At 37.8% G+C, this 17,904-nt stretch overlaps 1 protein-coding gene and 1 long non-coding RNA gene across 2 annotated transcripts in view; one reads left to right on the top strand and one right to left on the bottom strand.

Moving 5' to 3' along the window:
* The first annotated feature begins 2,304 nt into the window (after nucleotides 1-2,304).
* Nucleotides 2,305-17,904, top strand: part of LOC111193348 (uncharacterized) — a 114,542-nt gene continuing 98,942 nt past the window's right edge. The window contains exons 1-2 of the long non-coding RNA XR_002650465.2: nucleotides 2,305-2,544; nucleotides 3,369-3,477. This is a non-coding gene — a long non-coding RNA (uncharacterized LOC111193348). The remainder of the gene's footprint in view (nucleotides 2,545-3,368; nucleotides 3,478-17,904) is intronic.
* Nucleotides 7,732-11,375, bottom strand: sox4b (SRY-box transcription factor 4b). The gene has a single exon (XM_049480578.1). The coding sequence runs from the start codon at nucleotides 10,841-10,843 to the stop codon at nucleotides 9,740-9,742; it is 1,104 nt and encodes a 367-aa protein (XP_049336535.1). The 5' UTR covers nucleotides 10,844-11,375; the 3' UTR covers nucleotides 7,732-9,739.

Below are 17,904 nucleotides of genomic sequence, written 5' to 3'. Positions count from 1 at the left end.
ACAGCTAAAATAGACCAAAATTAAAAACAAGTTAACTAAAAAAACTACTAAAAACATACCAAAAAAAAAAAACTAAACTACTAAACTATATAGCAAATATAAACTAAATTAAACTTGGTAACTTTATTATTCTTGGTATTTATTTATTTTTTAATATTTTCGGATTTGGAATTTGCCAGTCTTTGCTTTTATTTTTGTGTTTTGTGGATTTTCTTTGGATTTTCTATGGATTTTTATGCTGCTAAACACTTTTGCTTCTGGAATCACTCCTCTGCTTCTGCTTCATTTTTTTGCTTCTAAGTTTTGACACGGGTGGGTGGGGCTTACAAAAAGGCCATTGTATCTACATTTTAAAAGCAAATGTATTTAGCAGGAAAATTCACAGAATATTCACAGAAAATCCACAAAAACACAAAAATAAAAGCAAAGACTGGCAAAATGCAAACTAAAACAATTTTCAAAATAACTGCAAATAATATTAAAGTAACCAAGTATATTTAAATATATATTTGCTACATTTTTTCACTTTTAAATTTGCAACATTTTTACTTTTGATTCTTAAAATTTTGATTGTGCATTTTATTTTATTGCGTAAAAGTTACATAATTACTTTTTTAATTGTGGTTTGATCATACATTTTTCCTTTAAAAAGCAAAAAAAAAAAATCATGCTTTGGTCAAATGTTTAATTTGATTGACTTCAGGCAAAAGTCTTTGTTTTGGCTCATTGGCAGTTTTTACATCTGAACTTGATGAGACTTAATAAGACTTTTGAAAACTGTGCTTGAACATATCAAATTAGTTACCCAACAATGTAAAACTATTTTAACTTAAACAATTTTAAAACTGTATTAACTTGAAGTGTCAACACTTGTTATTAAAGCACTTTATCGAAAGTATACTGTTTAAAACATGTACTGTATTAAAGTAGTGTTATTCATCAAGTAATTGATTCTCTTGCTTTTTAAGCTGTTTTACTCAACAGTCATTTTTCAATATTCACGCAGATTCTCTAGCAATAGTACTTTTTATTTGCTGAATTTCAAATTTAAGTAATTCTTTATTTAGTTAGCAAATGGTAGCTCATATAAAGTTCTGGACAGGTCAGGCAACTTGGTAGAACTTTACATAACAGTCCTGAATTGGTTTAGGTCTTATTTATTATGTCGCCATTGTCCGTTAATAATCTGATCTGTTGGCTATGACATGTGGCATCCCCCAATGACCTTTCAATAATCAGGACAGCTTCTGTTTAATTTCAATATTCTGCTAAATGTATGACAAATCCTACAGAAAAACAACACTGATCACCATAGTTATGCAGATATATGCATCTGTCTTGCTTGCAGATGACATCACCAAAGTAGACTCGCTGTATTGGTGTTTGGAGAATGTAAACAACTGGTGAGGCCAATTTTTATTTAAGTGAGAATTCATATTAATTAACTGCTCAATTTCTGGGCTCTAAAACTAACGACAAACTCTGAAATGTTTGGCCTTGTAATAAACTCAGATCTCATCTTCACCAGCTGTTTTAAAGCAGTCGCCAAAACAAACTTCTACCGTTTTAAAAATATAGCCGGAATCAAAGACCCTGATGATCTAATTGGATTCCCAGGAACACAAATACAGCTATAGCCAATTTAAAATAATGATGTAAAGTTTCAACTAATACCAGGAGAGCACACTACCCTAGTCCTGTCATTTTTACAATGGCTGACCCAGTGGGCACACACAATTAGAGGCAACATATTTTTCTTTTAATTAATTAATTTATTTTTGTTTAATTGTGCATATCTTTTTAGAGCTGTAGAAGAGCAGGAAAGAGCATGCCAAATTAATTTCTCATATAGTTATTGCAAGTTTGTCGTTAGAAAGCCAATCACTATAATAAAGCTACACATACTAGCGCATCTCAGAAAATAGAATTGATGTATTACACACAGAGTAATGTATTTTAAGCATTTATTTCTATTATTGTTGATTATGGCTTAGAGCCAATGAAAACCCAAACATCAGTGTCTCAGAAAATTTGCGTTAGAATATTATGTAAGACCAATTGTTACTTTTGGCAGTGTGGGCGGTGTGCCAAGTCCTGCTGGAAAATGAAATCCGCATCTCCATAAAAGACGTCCGGAGAGGGAAGCATGAAGTGCTGTAAGATTTTCCGGGGAAACACTGCACTGACTTTAGACTTGATATAACACAGTGGATCAACACCAGCAGATTACATGTTTAGTGATTTTAACACTGTGGATTTTATGTTGTAATTATGCGTGAAGTCTTTTTTTTTATTTTAAAATGTCTCAAATCCTTTATTTAAAGTTAACATAACAGATTTACCGATCTGTATAACATATTCACTGACGTCTGCTGGGTACTATGACTTGTAGATCAGCCAGTCTGTGCAGCGCTGCACGCGCTGGAGTCACAGGTGTTGCAAATCATCTGTGCGCGAGTCTAATCCTGCGCCCCTCACATGTCACATCAGGCCTGTTTGTTTGTTTGTTTGTAACCTGCGGACGCGTCGCTTTGTGTTTTTGAGGTAAGAATATGTTATTATACTGTGTATAATAACTCGTACAGTAAAAAGTGATGTTTTATAACTCTTGTCAGCTGAATATGTCGTTTATTTTAAAGGAAAATAACGTTTGTTTCAGACTGTTTATGTTAGCTTGCTGACAACTAACGTCAAACGAGTGTATTTTGCTACAGCTAGCTAACAGCTAACTTAGCTAGTGTTATACTATGTTTTAACGAGCTAACGTTACACAGGAGCTAGGTTACTGTTTAATAATTAGAAATAGCAGATAACTCATTTATAACTTATACAGTACCTGCCAAAGGTTTGGACACACCTCCTCTCATTAAACATGGGTCCTTTACTTTTAATTACTTTGTAATTATTGTATTGTAAATTTAATATTGAAGACATTAAAACTATACAGGAACAAATGGAGATATTTTGTATACAAAAAGTGTTGAACAAACTTTAGATGCTTCTAAGCACCAAGTTTGTCTTTGAGGACAGATCTACACACTCTTGGTATTTAAATTTCAGTCTCTTCATGTCTATGAGGGAGAGTCACCTGGAATAGTTTTCTTAGTATCTTGAAGGAGTTCCTGGAGGTGCTGAACTGTTGTTGCTGTTTTTCCTTCATGCTGTGAAGCTCCAGCTCATCCCAAAACACCATTGAAGACATTTAAAGTCCAAACACTTTTTTCCATATGTGTCCCTTAATTGTTTTGAGTATTTAATAAAAATATTCAATGTATAATATAAATAAAGAAAAACACTGAATGAGAGAAGGTGTGTCCAAACGTTTGACTGGTACTGTATTCATTTATTTATTTTTTGGACAAGTAAAGGATGTCACACAAATGTCAGGAATTCCAAATTCAGCCACATTTGGATCGTCTGCTGACATCCGGGAACGAAGACTTTTCAACGTCTTTTCATCTGACTGGGGCTGACTGAGTGAGTACAGAATATGTGTATGGCTACTACTCTACAAATGGTCTACTGAGTGGTCTCAGTACAGAATACATAGCTTACAGTTTTAAAGAATAGAAAATATATATTTCAAAAACATACTAGTGCATCTCAAAAAATAGAATATCAATGAAAAGTTACTTTATTTCAGTATATTCAGTTTAAAATGTGAAACGTATATATTAAATAGATGTATTAAACATAGAGCGATCTATTTTAAGTGCTTATTTATTTTATTGTTGATGATTATGGCTTACATCTAATGAAAACCCCAAAATCAGTGTCTCAGATAATTAGAATATTATATAAGACCAACTGGTACTTTTGGCCGTGTGGGTAAAGTGCCAAGTCCTGCTCCATAAAAGTTGTCAGCAGAGGGAAACATATATATCGTTTTTGTTTGTGATACATTATCTATATGTGGCATCAAATATCCATATTTTTATTTAAACATAGGTGCACTAAACTCCCTAAGACTTGCCTGCCAACTTGACTTACTAAACTTGCTGCTTTAGTACTCCATGTTGTGGTGCTAATCAAATGAATAGGATAATCCTACAGTAAATATTGCAGAATATTGGTTGTCAAATTGTGTAAAACTGGCATTCCAGTGTCCTGGCTTAAACTTATTTAATACAGGTGACATGAAGAAGACGTATTTTGTGATGTATTGTGTCACAGAATCACAGTATTGTGATATTATACCAGGCAACATACATGTATCATAATAAAATTGTATTGTTAGATGCCTTGTGATTACCACCCCTATCATATACAGCTCAAAAGTGTTTGTGTTCAACAACAAGATGGCACTCATATGGGGAATTGAAATATGTATTTGTTTGCATTTTGTAAATTTTGGCATAGTTATAATAATGCTGCATTATGTCTTGCGTATCTGCACTATAATTCTTTGACAGTGGCATAATGCAAATATGTGTAGTACCTTTTCAGTCTATTAGAGTTACTAAGAACAGTGAAACGATTAGTCCATAGATGTGCTACAACCACACTCATTTTAATAAGACTTTTGAAAACTCTACTGAAAGCATTTTAGTTCTAAAAACTGTTTTTAAAAACGAAGTTTTGAAAACTGTCTGACTACATGACCATTTTCCTGTGAAAACAAAGCAAACGGTATTAACTAATAGATAAGAATAAAACATAAAAAACAAATGTAGTGTATTTTACTTTTAGCCAACACACAGTATTCCACAGCTGGCCATAAAACTCCTACACAATTGAGTACACACACATATTGCAAAAAAACAGACCCTAGCTAACCCACAGCTTACATCAACAGAAAATGATGGACAAAAATAGACTGGCCTTCCTCTTAATAGGTTCTGCAACTATTGTGAAAAATGAATAGAGTGTAAGCTCTGTAAACTCTGCTCTGCAGTAGACTCTCAGAGCACTTAATTAAGAACACCTGTTCTATCTACATATGCAGTTATCTAATGAGCCAATCATGTGACAGCACTTCGGTGTGGACAATCATGCAGATTTAAAGCAGCAAAATTGGAAAGGGGTGTGTGTAGCATGAATGTTGGAGTCAATGAGCTGAATTGAGTATTTCTGAACTTGCTGATCTCTCTTTTCAGCATTCTTTTTCTAGAGTGTATTCAAGAACTATAGAATAGTGTAATGAAGAAAAAAAAATTCAGCTCTGCAGATGGAAATGCCTTGTTGTTAAGAGAGGTCATAGAGAATGGTCAGGCTGGTTCAAGCTGACAGAAAACCTACAGTTTTCTACCTACCTCAGATAATCATTCTGTACAACTGTGGCGAGCCAAAAACCTTCTCAGACTGCAGAATTACTAATTCCTTGATAAGGCAGATGAGCTACAACAGCAAATGACTACAGCAGGTTTCATATAGTGTTCTTTTAAATGCATGTTTTTCACAAATAAGCATTATCTAAACATATTTTTTTTTTACTAACTTCAGAATCAATGTGACCTTGACCAGAAATAAATGGGGGTAATTTTTCTTTCAAATCGTTTAGATCTGACCACTGACTAAACTCATTACTTGTTCAATTGCAAAACAAACCTTTTTTTTGGAAAATGTAGCTCTGTGTCATAGATCATAAGCATATCTGTTATTGTCCAAAAAGTTTGGAATTAATATTTGTAATTAAATAACAACCCATTGTTAAACATTATTATATAATGCAAGTTGTACCTGTACATATTTACAATTTATGAATAGTGGAAAACTGAGAATTATGGATATGTATTGGGTCAGAAGTTAAGTTACAATGATGTGATTATCCAAACATTTTTGTAAATTCCAAAATGTCTGATTACTTGGGGCTTGCACAACAGGGTTTGGTTTCATGGTTCACTTCAAGAGCAAGCTCTTCCTAAGGCAATGCATCACTATTTAAAGTGCAAACACTACTGATTATGCGAACATATCTACTGATTGTGCTTTACACTTGTCACAAGTACTGTTTTGATACAAATACAAGGCCTAACACAATGCAAAGTTATGGTTAGTGGTGTGAAAACCATGTTCTATCATCTTCATTTATTTGTTGGCAGAACAAAAATGTTATTTTTGAGGGGGGGGGGGTCATAGGTAATATTAAGCATATATGTGATCATATTTGAGTTTTTTTACACTGTACAATTTTTAAACAATGCTAAACCAATGCTAAAAATGCAGTTGGCATGAATTATCTTTTTATAAGCCTATTTTAATGAATTTGATTTAGCAAAAGTATAATAATAAAAGTATAATAACTATAATAGATATAATGTTTATAGATAACTTGTGTAACATTTTGAACACATATAGGAAAACGCATATACAGAAGCACATGATAATACATAACAAAATTATTTCAAAAAGCTAAATATAAAAGGCCACCATTAAATACAAATGTTAATTATACATATACATTAGTGAAGTTATTCAATTAATAGATCTTACATTTGCACATAATCAATCTTTCTTTCATAGAGGATAGAGTCATGGAACATTCAGCCAAATGGACAATGTGCACGCCCACACACAACTCAACTAACAATACTCTCACTGTGCGTCTGACCGCTCTCTATCTCTGTCGCCCGCTTTTCTCTCCAGCCTTCTCCAAGACAAGCGAGCGAGTTCCTCTCTTCTCCATGTCTGACACCCCTCCCATAGAGGGGAGAGATTTGTCCAAAGCATCCTGTTGAGTTGCTCCCAGGTCTGTGCTGAAGCTTGAGTAAACTCAGCTAAGGGATAAACATTTAAAAAAAAAAAAATAACAGGCAAAAGAGAGTCCTCTCTTTTTTTATTTTATCAGTCACATCAAAGCCATGTTTTAAAGTGGCAGGCTTTCTGAACAGGTATGGCTATTAGATCCATCCCTTATCAAGCCAGCATCATCTATTTAATCATTTAGCCCATAAAGGGTAAGCTATCTGTTTATAAAATCTCTTGATATAGCACAGACTAAGCATGCAGAAATGCACATGGAGCTGGAGGACCCTCGCTGCCCATCCCCCCTACCTCAAAACAGACGGTGTCTGGTGATGGGGGAGGGGAGGGGGAGGTACAGTCTGCTAGACATTAAGCACGTGAATACATGAAGCCCCAGTGTATCACCTTTCAGTCATTTTTCTGAGATGTGCTTGTGCGACACCTGAGTCTAGGTATGCTAACGTGGTTAAATACACACATAGGTGCAAGCAAATGTAAGAATTACTGGCTTCATTGACATTTTGCATTTTTTTTTATTTTTTATAAGTTTAAATATGTTCACATCCTCTACACATATTATTCTGAAAATGCTGCATACAATTACTGTTTGTATGCTTATGCTCTAAAGTTTTGTAGAATTAAAATTATTGTGGAATAAGGTTGATTTTAATTACATGAGAAAACCCACTTGATGTCAGTTGAGCTTTTTGTACTATATAATGTATAATATTAAGTCATAATAATATTTAATATAAGTAGGCTAAAATTCTAAAAATGGCAATGTTTCAGAGGTCATTTAGTGTGAAAAATATATATTCTACTTTTGAGATTTTTTTACATTTCTGTTGGTCCATTTATTATGAAATTATGACACAACATGAAGAACAACTGCCAGATGTAAAAAGATTTATATATGCAGTGTATATAAAAGGTACTGAAAGACACGTGTTTTGCATGCTTCTGGGAGCATGATCCTGCATGTGGAGAACTGCAAGACACGCCTACTTTAATGCAAAACTGAAAGAGAAAGGAGTCATGGGGGCATGGTTAGGGTTCAGTTCCAGCTGATTTTATTTCCTTCCTGAAAAAAAGGTTCTGTACAGGAGTATATTAACAATCTGACAGGCAGTGACTTGACACATTTAGCTGGCATAAGATTTCCCCTCAAAAATGTGTTATGGCATGATTAGACAAAACAATATTTCTACACAGCATATTGCACAGAATGAATGAAAATAAAGTTAATATAATTCAACTGTATATATATATTTATAAAATCCTTAACAACCATCTTTAAAGTAAGTAGGCTAAGCAAAAAGTGTATAAAGATAGCTGTTCTAGTGCCTGTCATGTTAGAGCGCAACAACATACATAAAACACACATCTTTTTTTATGCTTATAATACAGTCAACTGTACAAAGATGATTTCACGATTTTCCTCATATTTTTTTACTTTTTTTCTTCTTTTTTTTTTTTTTTTTAAACACAACAGCTATAAACCTGAATCGGAAATACAAAATCTATCCACCATGCCGTAAGATACTAAAACAATTAGCCATACTTAGCCGACAAGTAGAAAAGATTAAAATATTCAAATACAATGAAAGTCGCAGCACAATAAATCGTTGCGGACTCCAAATCGTCGGTTCGATATGTCACGACTTAAATTCCGTCCAGTGGTTGTAAAAGAAAACCCGAACTTCTCGATATAAAACGCCGAGAGATTTGGTCATTTAAAGCTACAATCTCTGTGTGTTTGTGTGTTCAGCAAGACTCTGGAGTGAAATGTAGAAATGTCCTTTCAAAGGCTAGACAGGGGGTCGTCTTGGAAAAGGTGAGCCTGTGTCTTTAAGACGCCTGCAGATTGAAGCTGTAAACACGGACAGGAGGCGGATTCAGAGCCAAATCAGCCAACCTGGGTTCATAAAATGATAGGAAATCCAAACAGCCATTCACACTGATTGATACCCCCTTGTTTTATAGATCTATATATATTTATATTTATATTTGTACAAAAATACACTGAGAAAATAATCAAACGTTTCCTCTCTTTAAGTGTCAAAAGTCTACATTTAAATATAAAAAAAATCAACAAGTTAAAACTCTAGCCCTTCTTCTGAGAAGGAGACAGACGTTGTGAGTGTGTGACAGGAATAAAGTAAAAAAGAAAAAAAGAAGAAGAAAAAGATAAGAAAAGCAAGAAACTTGGCCAGTACTGTATAAATACATCCATATAAAATGGCATCTGAACACATACAGAAAACGAAACACAACAAACAGAGAGCATTTCTCAACACATCTGTAGAAACAGAACAAGAAGAAAGACAGGAGAATTTTGGTCCTGAATTGGTTGAGTATAAAGTTCAGCACAGATTTTGAGTTTGTGTTTGAATCCTGAAGTTTAAGCATGAAAACAGCTGGTGATTTTTTTTCTTTCCTTTTTTCTTTTTTTCCTTTTATAGGAACCAAACATAGCGCCGCCTACCCACTTAAATAAGCCTACTGCTAAGTCAACTGCTCCACAGTCTTACAAAAAATCTCAATACAAGAGAGGACAGATTACATGCGTTTCTTTTTCTTTTCTTTCATGTTTTTCTTTTTTTCTTCCAAAAAAGTTCACTCTTTAATCCTTAACTCACCTTGTTCATCAAAATCCACCAGGACGATAAAAAAATGTACCTCTTAAGCAAATAAAGTTCACATGGCGATTCGCTGAAGTCCTTAAAAGTCCCTTTGTTGGTTTGTTTTTAGTTTTTTTTTTTTAAGTTAAAAATGTATTTTTAAAAAACTGGCGGACCAAACGCCTGCCCTTCACGTGCGTGCAAAACAATCACAGTTTTCCAGTTCACAACAAAAGTTTATAACCATTATTATTCTGGTTTCTGGTCTTCTAGTCTTCTCAGTAAGCTCTTCTTCCTATTGCCTTCCCACCGAGACAAGTCCTTCAGTCCTTCTTTCTTAAACTTTTGCTGAAACAAACATTTTTCAAAGTCTCGCGAGACCTTTTTCTAATGTTGTTGGGTTGTGTTTCTCTCCGGTCCTCCTCGCGCCGCTTTCAGTACGTGAACACGAGGTTGGAGATGGTGGACTCGAGCCATTCCCCGGAGATCATCTGGCTCACCTCGGGCGTGCAGTAGTCCGGGAAGTCGAAGTGCGAGCCGGACTCGCATAAGCTCAGCTCCCCGTCCCGGTCCAGCGCCGCCGCCGAGCAGCTGCCCATGCTGCCCAGCGACACGCTGTCGAAGCCCGGGCTCTCGCTCGTGTCCGCCAGCTCGTCCTCCAGCTCCTCGTCTGAGGAGGACGACGAGGAGGACATGGACGACGTGGAGGAGGACCGCGACGACGCTGCGGACGAAAACTGGATGGGAGACGAGCGGCCCCCGAAGCCGTAGCTGTAACTGTAGCCGTACACGTGCGTGCTTCTCGCGCTCTTACCCCCGGCGCCGGGAGACTCCGCGCGCTCCCGCGCGTTCCCTCCGTCCTCGTACAGGCTGATGGGGTCCGCGCAGTCGGCCGACGTGCTGAGGGTCGGGCTGGCTGGCACGGCCGCCGTGCCTATGCTGTTGCTGCTGACACCGCCACCGAGGGCGTGCACGCGCCGCGACTTCTTGGAGGAGGCGGGCTTGCACTTGTAGAGCGACGCGTGTTGCTGCTGCTCCTCAAGCGCTTTCTGAGACTTGCTGCTCGCGCTCTTCTTGGAGGACTTGTTGGAGCTCGATTTGCCTCCAGTGGTCCCACTGCCAGCACCGGCACCAGCTCCACTGCCACCCGCGGTCTTTGCCTTCTTCCTGGGCCGGTACTTGTAGTCCGGGTAGTCCGCCATGTGCTTGAGCCTGAGCCGCTCAGCCTCCCGGATGAACGGCACCTTGTCGGCGTCTGTCAGCTGCTTCCAGCGGCGGCCGAGGCGCTTGGAGATCTCCGCGTTGTGCATGTCCGGTGCGCGCTCCATGATCTTGCGCCTCTCGATCTGGGACCAGACCATGAAGGCGTTCATGGGTCGCTTGATGTGGCCGCTCGGCGTCTTGCACCAGCCCGGGTCTCCCATGCGCGGCGGCGATGATGATGAGGAGGATGAAGATGAAGAGGAGCTGATGTCCACCTCCATCGTCCCGGACTCGAAGAGCGAATCAGCGGGGCTGCTCGCTTCCTTCTGCACCATGTCTCTGTTTCTCTCTTTCTTTAGTTTTAAGAGCAAGTCAACAAGCAGAGCACCTCAACAAGTGAACAAGAACTTGTCCTCTTCTCTCTCTCTTCTTTGTAAGTCCAAACAAGTTTCAGCCGAAGCAAAAAAGTTCGTGTCAACTCGGGGAAGCGAGTCCCGAGAAGGAAGAAGATGGTGATGAAGTAGTAGAAGAGGAGAAGGAGGAAGATTGGCTGATCTTTCTCCCCTCATAGCCCCCCTCTCTGCTCCCGTTGCGCGTGTAGTATCTCTCCTTCTTGCTGTTTCTCAAAACTTATTCTCTAACGTGTTTCTGCTCTCTCTCCTCTTCCAGTGATTTTTAGTTTCTCTCTCTCTTCCTCTCTCTTTTGCTCGCTCGCTCACTCTTTCTCTCTCTTCTTGTCTCGACTCGCATGGACCCAGTCGCTCTTTATGCCTCTCCTGCTCTCCTCCTCCAGCCAATCAGCGCCTGTCTCCAGCCTGCTTTACCGAGGTGGCCACGCCCCTTGCCGGAGCTGATTGGAACTGTGTAGCGAGGAGGGGCAGGAGAAGGGTAGTAGAAGGGGGGTGGGAGGGATGGTAATGGGCGCGTGCGATGAGGGGTGTTTGGGTCTGACCTCATTCCAGCAGCACGAGGAGGGCAGTTTGGGGGTTGCAGAGACATGCTGATCAGTGTTTGTTTATATATTTCATAACTTGGTAAATATTAAATGTTTGTGTGTATATGTATGTATGTATGTATGTGTGTGTGTGTGTGTGTATGTATATATATATATATATATATATATATATATATATATATATATATATATATATATATATATATGTGTGTGTGTGTGTATATATGTATGTATTTTTTTATTTATTTATATTTGTTAGTTTAATGTACATTTGTCTCTGAGCAGGTCTCATAATTTTAAGCTAAATACACACTCTATATATGCATGCATATGAGCCTTTTTATTCTGTAATCTATTCTTTGGACTGTGCTCGTCCCTTCTCCCCTAAACAGCACATATTCACTCTCCCCAGCACCGTGTGTTAGTGTATCAGTCTGTGTGTATGACTGCAGACTAGACGCCTTGTGGTGGTGGTGTTATTGTGAACCATGTGGAGAGAGGGAGAGACAGAGGGAGTGTGTGAGTGAGCAAGCGAGAGAGAGAGAAAAAAAGAGTCCACACTTATTATTGCCTTGCCTGCCTTGGATGGGCGGAGTTAGTGAAAAGGCAGGCAGTTTTTTGTCCTCGGCACAGAGAGGTTTTCACATTCAGACTAAGCCTGAGTGACACAGTCCCTCCTCACCTGCTCTCACTGCAGACCAACAATGTCTAATTGTGCTCACCCCTGCTCACCCCAGATCGCTAGGTCACTTTTTTGTGTGTGTGTGCTATTGACTGTATTAATATAAACACCCTCTTCTTTCACGCATCCTCCTTCTCATCATCATCATCATAATCATCATATTCATCACAAACGTGCCAAAAATTACATGACCCAGTTCTTAGCAGAACATTTTTTTTATTAATGAGTGGCTTTTGTATTTTCACATCTACCTCTGAGGAACATTTACTGGAATTTTGGCCACTAGATGGCAGAGTGAAGCCAAGAGCTGCACTGCAGGCATCTGAGTTTCAGGTCTTTGTTATTACAGCAGTAGAGCAAATTACATAATGCCTCAGAGGTTTATCCCCCCCACCCACAAAAAAATATTCTATACTAGCAACTGTGCTGCAAACTCCACCATACAATTATACCTACAGCTACAGGTGCCGCTGCTGCTTTGAGCACAATACTGGATAGTGAATAACTCCAGGGATTGTGTGAGTTTTGTTTAATAGCAGAATATAATCATCAAACATAAATGTGTAAAATCACATTTCTGATCTCAGCTTTTATCTATATGTTATTATTTTATATACCTAAATAGCTTAAGGTATATCTAATAAGTAAACGCAGTTAATCAGTTTTTTTCTTCAGGATATTCCCCTCCTCCTTTAAGCCGTTTTTTTTTTCTGTTTTTCAAGGCGTGTTTTGGCACATGGCAAACAGGCAACTGACTGTATCTCCAGCGCATGTCGGCTGGTCAGCCAGCACAAGACCACACACAGCAGGCAATTGAATAGCTCTACCTGAGCCAGGTGTTCTCCCAAACAAAGACACTTGCAGTTCTCGACTATGGAAACGTTCCATGAACTTATTGTCATGCAGTTTAGTGGAAATTACCCACTAGAACAACCAGTTATCCAGGTTCAGCTGAATAAGCAGCTGGATTTATAGTTAATAAGATTTCAGTACATCATACACAACGGCCATTCAAAGTGCTTTACAAATTAGAATAAACAAAGAGAAGTGAAACTAAAAAACATGTAAAAGAAAAACAATAAAAATGAAAATCAATAAAAAAATGAGAATAAAGCATGAATGATTCAAACATGATTAAAATAAAAATAAGTAAAATTAAAAACGTAAAAGAACAACAATGAATTGGAAATAAAATAAGAAATAATAAGATCAAGAATAAAGCATTACAAAAGCTGTAAGTGTGGACTGCAGTGCCTACACATGAGAGTGGTCCACCGCAGATTACAGTATCCAGCAGCTTCATGATCCGCATGGTCAATGCTTGACCATTGATGAAGGTTAGAGTTATATAGATATAAATATAAATGATGTGTTTGTGTGCAGTCTTAGTGTCCACCCCCCCCTTAAAACAGTGTGCACATTGCCGTATGTACAGAAGAAAGTGAGAGAGAGGGATAAAAACAGCTACAGTACATAAATCTGTGTCATCTACTGACAAGGGACAACACTTTTGCTGTGCTATAATGAATGTATTGATTGTCATATCAAGGAAAGCATATTTAAACAGGTGCACTGCTCCTACTTATCTTATCTGCAGACCAGCTGCTTGGTAATGCCCAGTTAATCAGTGTTAGAGGCAGCTCTTAGCGTGCCCACCAGCAAGTTTTGTTTGTGTCAAACTTTGATTTCAGAAGTTCAGAGGGGGCAACCTGAACATCTGCTCCCTTCAGCACCAGTTGGAAGTGGAGGCGAAAGGTGATATGCTGAGAGATGCTGTTGTGCAGACAGATTGGGTTACAGACAGGCAACGTTTAGAAGCCTCCATGGACTGGTGAATGCAACAGGTGTTGCGCTAGTCCATTAGCGTAAGTGTGCATATGATTACATTACCTTTTCAACACCTGTGCACATGCACTCACCAGCCACTTTATTACAAATCTCTACCTGTAAGCAGGGGTCAAATTGTGGCAGAGGTCTTGGAAGGAGGAGGGGTATCTTGTGGCTATGTGTGAGGTGACAAGAAGTGTACTCTTTGTAATAAATTGCATTCTTATATTCTAATTGTGTGCTAAGTTTCCTGCAGTAATTACCAAAATACATTTGATTTGATAGATTTAATTATATTTAGTACATTATCAACAGACTTTTGTTTGTAATATACAAAATTCATTGGAGTCCCCGTGTTCTATGATGATATGGTAAATGTTAGATGGGCCATTGTGTCCTTTTTGTTCAGCAGCGTTTTCTTGCCTTGGAACTTTCCCATGGATACCATTTTTTTAACATTTTCTCTTATTATTGAATCATTGAAACTGACCTTAACTCAGGCAAGTGAGACCAGACGTTTTTTTAATGTTGTGTTTGGTTCTTTTGTGAGCTCCTGGATGAGTTGTTCATGCCCTTTTGGAATAATTTCGGTCGGCCAGCCACTCCTGAGATGGTTTCCCAGCGTTCCAATTTTTCTCCATTTGTGAATAATAGCTCTCACTGTGGTCTGCTGGAGTCCCAAAGCCTTAGAAATTATCTCGCCTACTTTTCCAGACTGACAGATTGTTTGTTTTCTCTTCGTCTCTTTTTGAGATCTTTTTGCTGGTTCATGTTGTCAGACAGGTTACATTTAAGTGATTTCTTGACTTCTAGGTGAATTCTAGGTCTGTTAGTAATGAGCTTGGTTAATCACAGTTAATTTATGGGGTTTGCAAACCCTTTTTCACAAAGGGCTAGATTGGTTTGAATAGTTCATTTTAAAAGTGCTTTTAATCTTTACTCAGGTTATATTTGTCTGATAAGTATGACAAAAATGCAAAAACAAAAATCTGTAAGGGGCAAATATCTTCTCACAGTACATATATATATGTACGTGTATATATGTGTATATAAACCATAAACAGCAGCACCTGTGGCAGACTATATCTTTAAACATTGATACTGAATCTTTTGGGCTTATATTATTTACCCAGGGAGATGAATTCTCCAAAGGCCAACTCTTCACAAACAAAACACAAGGCCTTGCCAGTCCTGCGCATGTTTGAGCGATGTCTGACTGCCTCGTGTTCAGTCTGAAAGCTCTCGGCTCTCAGGGGAGAGTGAAAAAGAGGGACAGTCGTGCGTAGAGTTTTTTATAGCCTTCTTGCAAAGCTCACATGAGTGAAACTGTTTGGGTTCATGAATACCAAGATCATACTGTACAAGAACACTGAGAGACAGGTGTGTGACAGGACAGTGGTAACAGGGGAAAAGTCCTTTCAGCTCTTTGGTGACACTGGGCAGCAGTGCAGAACAGGATATGGACAACAGATGGATATGGAGTGTTTGGGGAGTGGGACCTCTGAAGAGAAAGCAGACACATTTAAATTCATCTAGTTATAGAATAGCCTTTTATAATTTCATTTTTTTTCACATTCCAGAATTAAAATAGAATTAACTATTAGACACACGGAAATAACTTTTCCATTTGTAAGCATATTGTCACAGTCATCCCCTGAGATAATGTTTTATGATCAGTTTAGATTTCCATGTAGATGCTGTAGATGGTGTTGCTGTTAGAGGAATTATATTGTATGATAATGTGTTATATGCCTTAGTATCTAAGATAGTCACAGGATTTGATACACTTTTTGCAAGTGATTCTAAACACACAAAATCACCCAGTCCTTCCATAATAATTTTAAAAATTATAGACCAAGCATGGATGTTGTTGTTCATCCAGAAACAAAATAAATGGAGCTACATATTGGCTGCAAAACTGGAGCTGAAAGGTGAATAAGTACTGACTGTCAGGCAAAATGGCCATGCCTGCGTTTGAGACACATTTTCCACTGGATTGACAAAGTGACAGAACACCAATTATGGCCAAATGGCAAGCTCTTCACACCTGATAGGCATGGGAGAGAGCTGAGATTGAGCCTGCAGATAAGGGTTGGAGGGTGTGAGTGTTTTTGGGGGGGTTGGGGGTGTTTGTGTGCTGTGGCGGATGATGTGTATCAGGATGTAAAAAAGGTCTGTGCCTTTTAAATATTTCAAAAGCCAGTTGCTGATTTTTAGCTGCAAGCAAATTGTATTTATTTCTTTAGGTTAGATACAGTAAAGCACAATGTCCATACACTCATAATGTATTAGGAATACACACTGCTGAATGCGATTATGTGTTGTGTGTGAATTGGCATATTGGAATGCATGCATTTCCAGTTAAGAAAATCTAAAAACCTTTTAACCTTTTGATAGTCTTGGGTTCCTTATCTCACTTGTCTTCATCTGAATTCTGTACAAAAGAAGCTATATGCTCTGTCGCACATGCCCACACGCTCATACAACAGGGAAATAGTACTCCTGAAATTTCAAAAATGTCACCATATGCTTGACTTCTGTCTATTCCAGGCATTTTACTGTTTGGGACACCTGTCTCCTCTCTAGCTCATAACCGTGATCACACTGACATTAAATTTAATGTCAATATGTGCTATAAAAAGAGTAAGGCCATAAAAGGAGACACTATGTGGGACTAACCTAGTGAGAAAAAGTAGATTAAAGTATACTAAGCATTATTATGCTTTAGTGTACTAAAGTGTACTTGTAGCCATATTATTATTTAGTATATTTAAAGAGTGCTAAAATAGGACAAAGTTTTTTTGTACTTATTATACTTTAATGGTATAAAAATAGTGCAAAAGTCTTATTTAAACTGTGCTAAGTGTAATTAACTGACTAAAATGAAACTATTTTAAATATACTTAAGTAACATTTAAACATACTATTTCATGTATGTAACCCCATATTTTAAATATGCTTACAGTAAAATTATAACACCTTTAATGAGTATTACAACTGTCTCACTATCATACACTATATTAGAAATGTACTAAGAATGATGTCAAATCGATTTACATAAGAGTTAATAATGTTACTTAATGTTACTTTATTATATAATTATATAATTATTAATGTTTGTAATTGCACTATGGGTACGAAAATATAGAAAATATAGTTTGATAAAACATTATGATGAAGTACATTTATACGTTTTAAAAATGTCAGGTCACCAGTAGTGACTGCTAATATAACATTCATTGTGACAAATTAATTGCAACATAAGTTGTATTAAAAAAAAAAAAAAACAAGACCCAATTTGTTGTATTTTATTATGATTTGCTGTTTATTAACTCCAACCACACAACTACTGCACAAAAAAAAAAAAAAAAAAAAAAAAACAATTCTCACCCTGTGCCCATTACCAGCAAGCTGATTTGCTCTGGCTTCAGGAGGGAACAGTGCGCCAGAGGGCAGTTGGTGTTGGCAAGAGCTGGCAGGGCGATTGTGGCAAATTACAGGGACATATGGTGCATTAACACCCTCACCTAACCAGAATGCAGGGCTAAAGCTTTTGCACTGACCCCCACGATCTGAGAAATTACCCATCAGCCCATGCCAGACCTGCGTCCAGTGGAGACTTGGGCTTTCTGGCAAGACAATACCTCCCACCTCACAGAAAAAGGTAAAGAGACAAGGACACACACTCTGTCTCTGAACTCTGGTACTATAGGGGTGAGAGGAGAACTGAATGACTTTACCTCAGTGAAAGAGTACCACTTTGAACTTTTTCTGGTTACCTGAGTTAACCAAAGAGCTTAGCTTATTGTCACTATCACAGAAAATCCCTGTCCCTATCCCCATCTTCAAAACGGCAGCTTTACAGGAATAAGGGAAACATTTAAAATCATTTTGGGGATTTTCTATGTCTAATGAATGGCATTTTAACAAAT

This window comes from Astyanax mexicanus, chromosome 6 (genome assembly GCF_023375975.1).
Source record: "Astyanax mexicanus isolate ESR-SI-001 chromosome 6, AstMex3_surface, whole genome shotgun sequence".
Lineage (NCBI taxonomy): Eukaryota > Metazoa > Chordata > Actinopteri > Characiformes > Acestrorhamphidae > Astyanax > Astyanax mexicanus.
Note: the sequence above shows the minus strand (reverse complement) of the source record. Positions and strands in the feature narration are given on the sequence as shown.

Bases quoted from the DNA above. Each gene is read 5' to 3' on its own strand.
- sox4b (XM_049480578.1), bottom strand. From the start codon at position 10,843: ATGGTGCAGAAGGAAGCGAGCAGCCCCGCTGATTCGCTCTTCGAGTCC.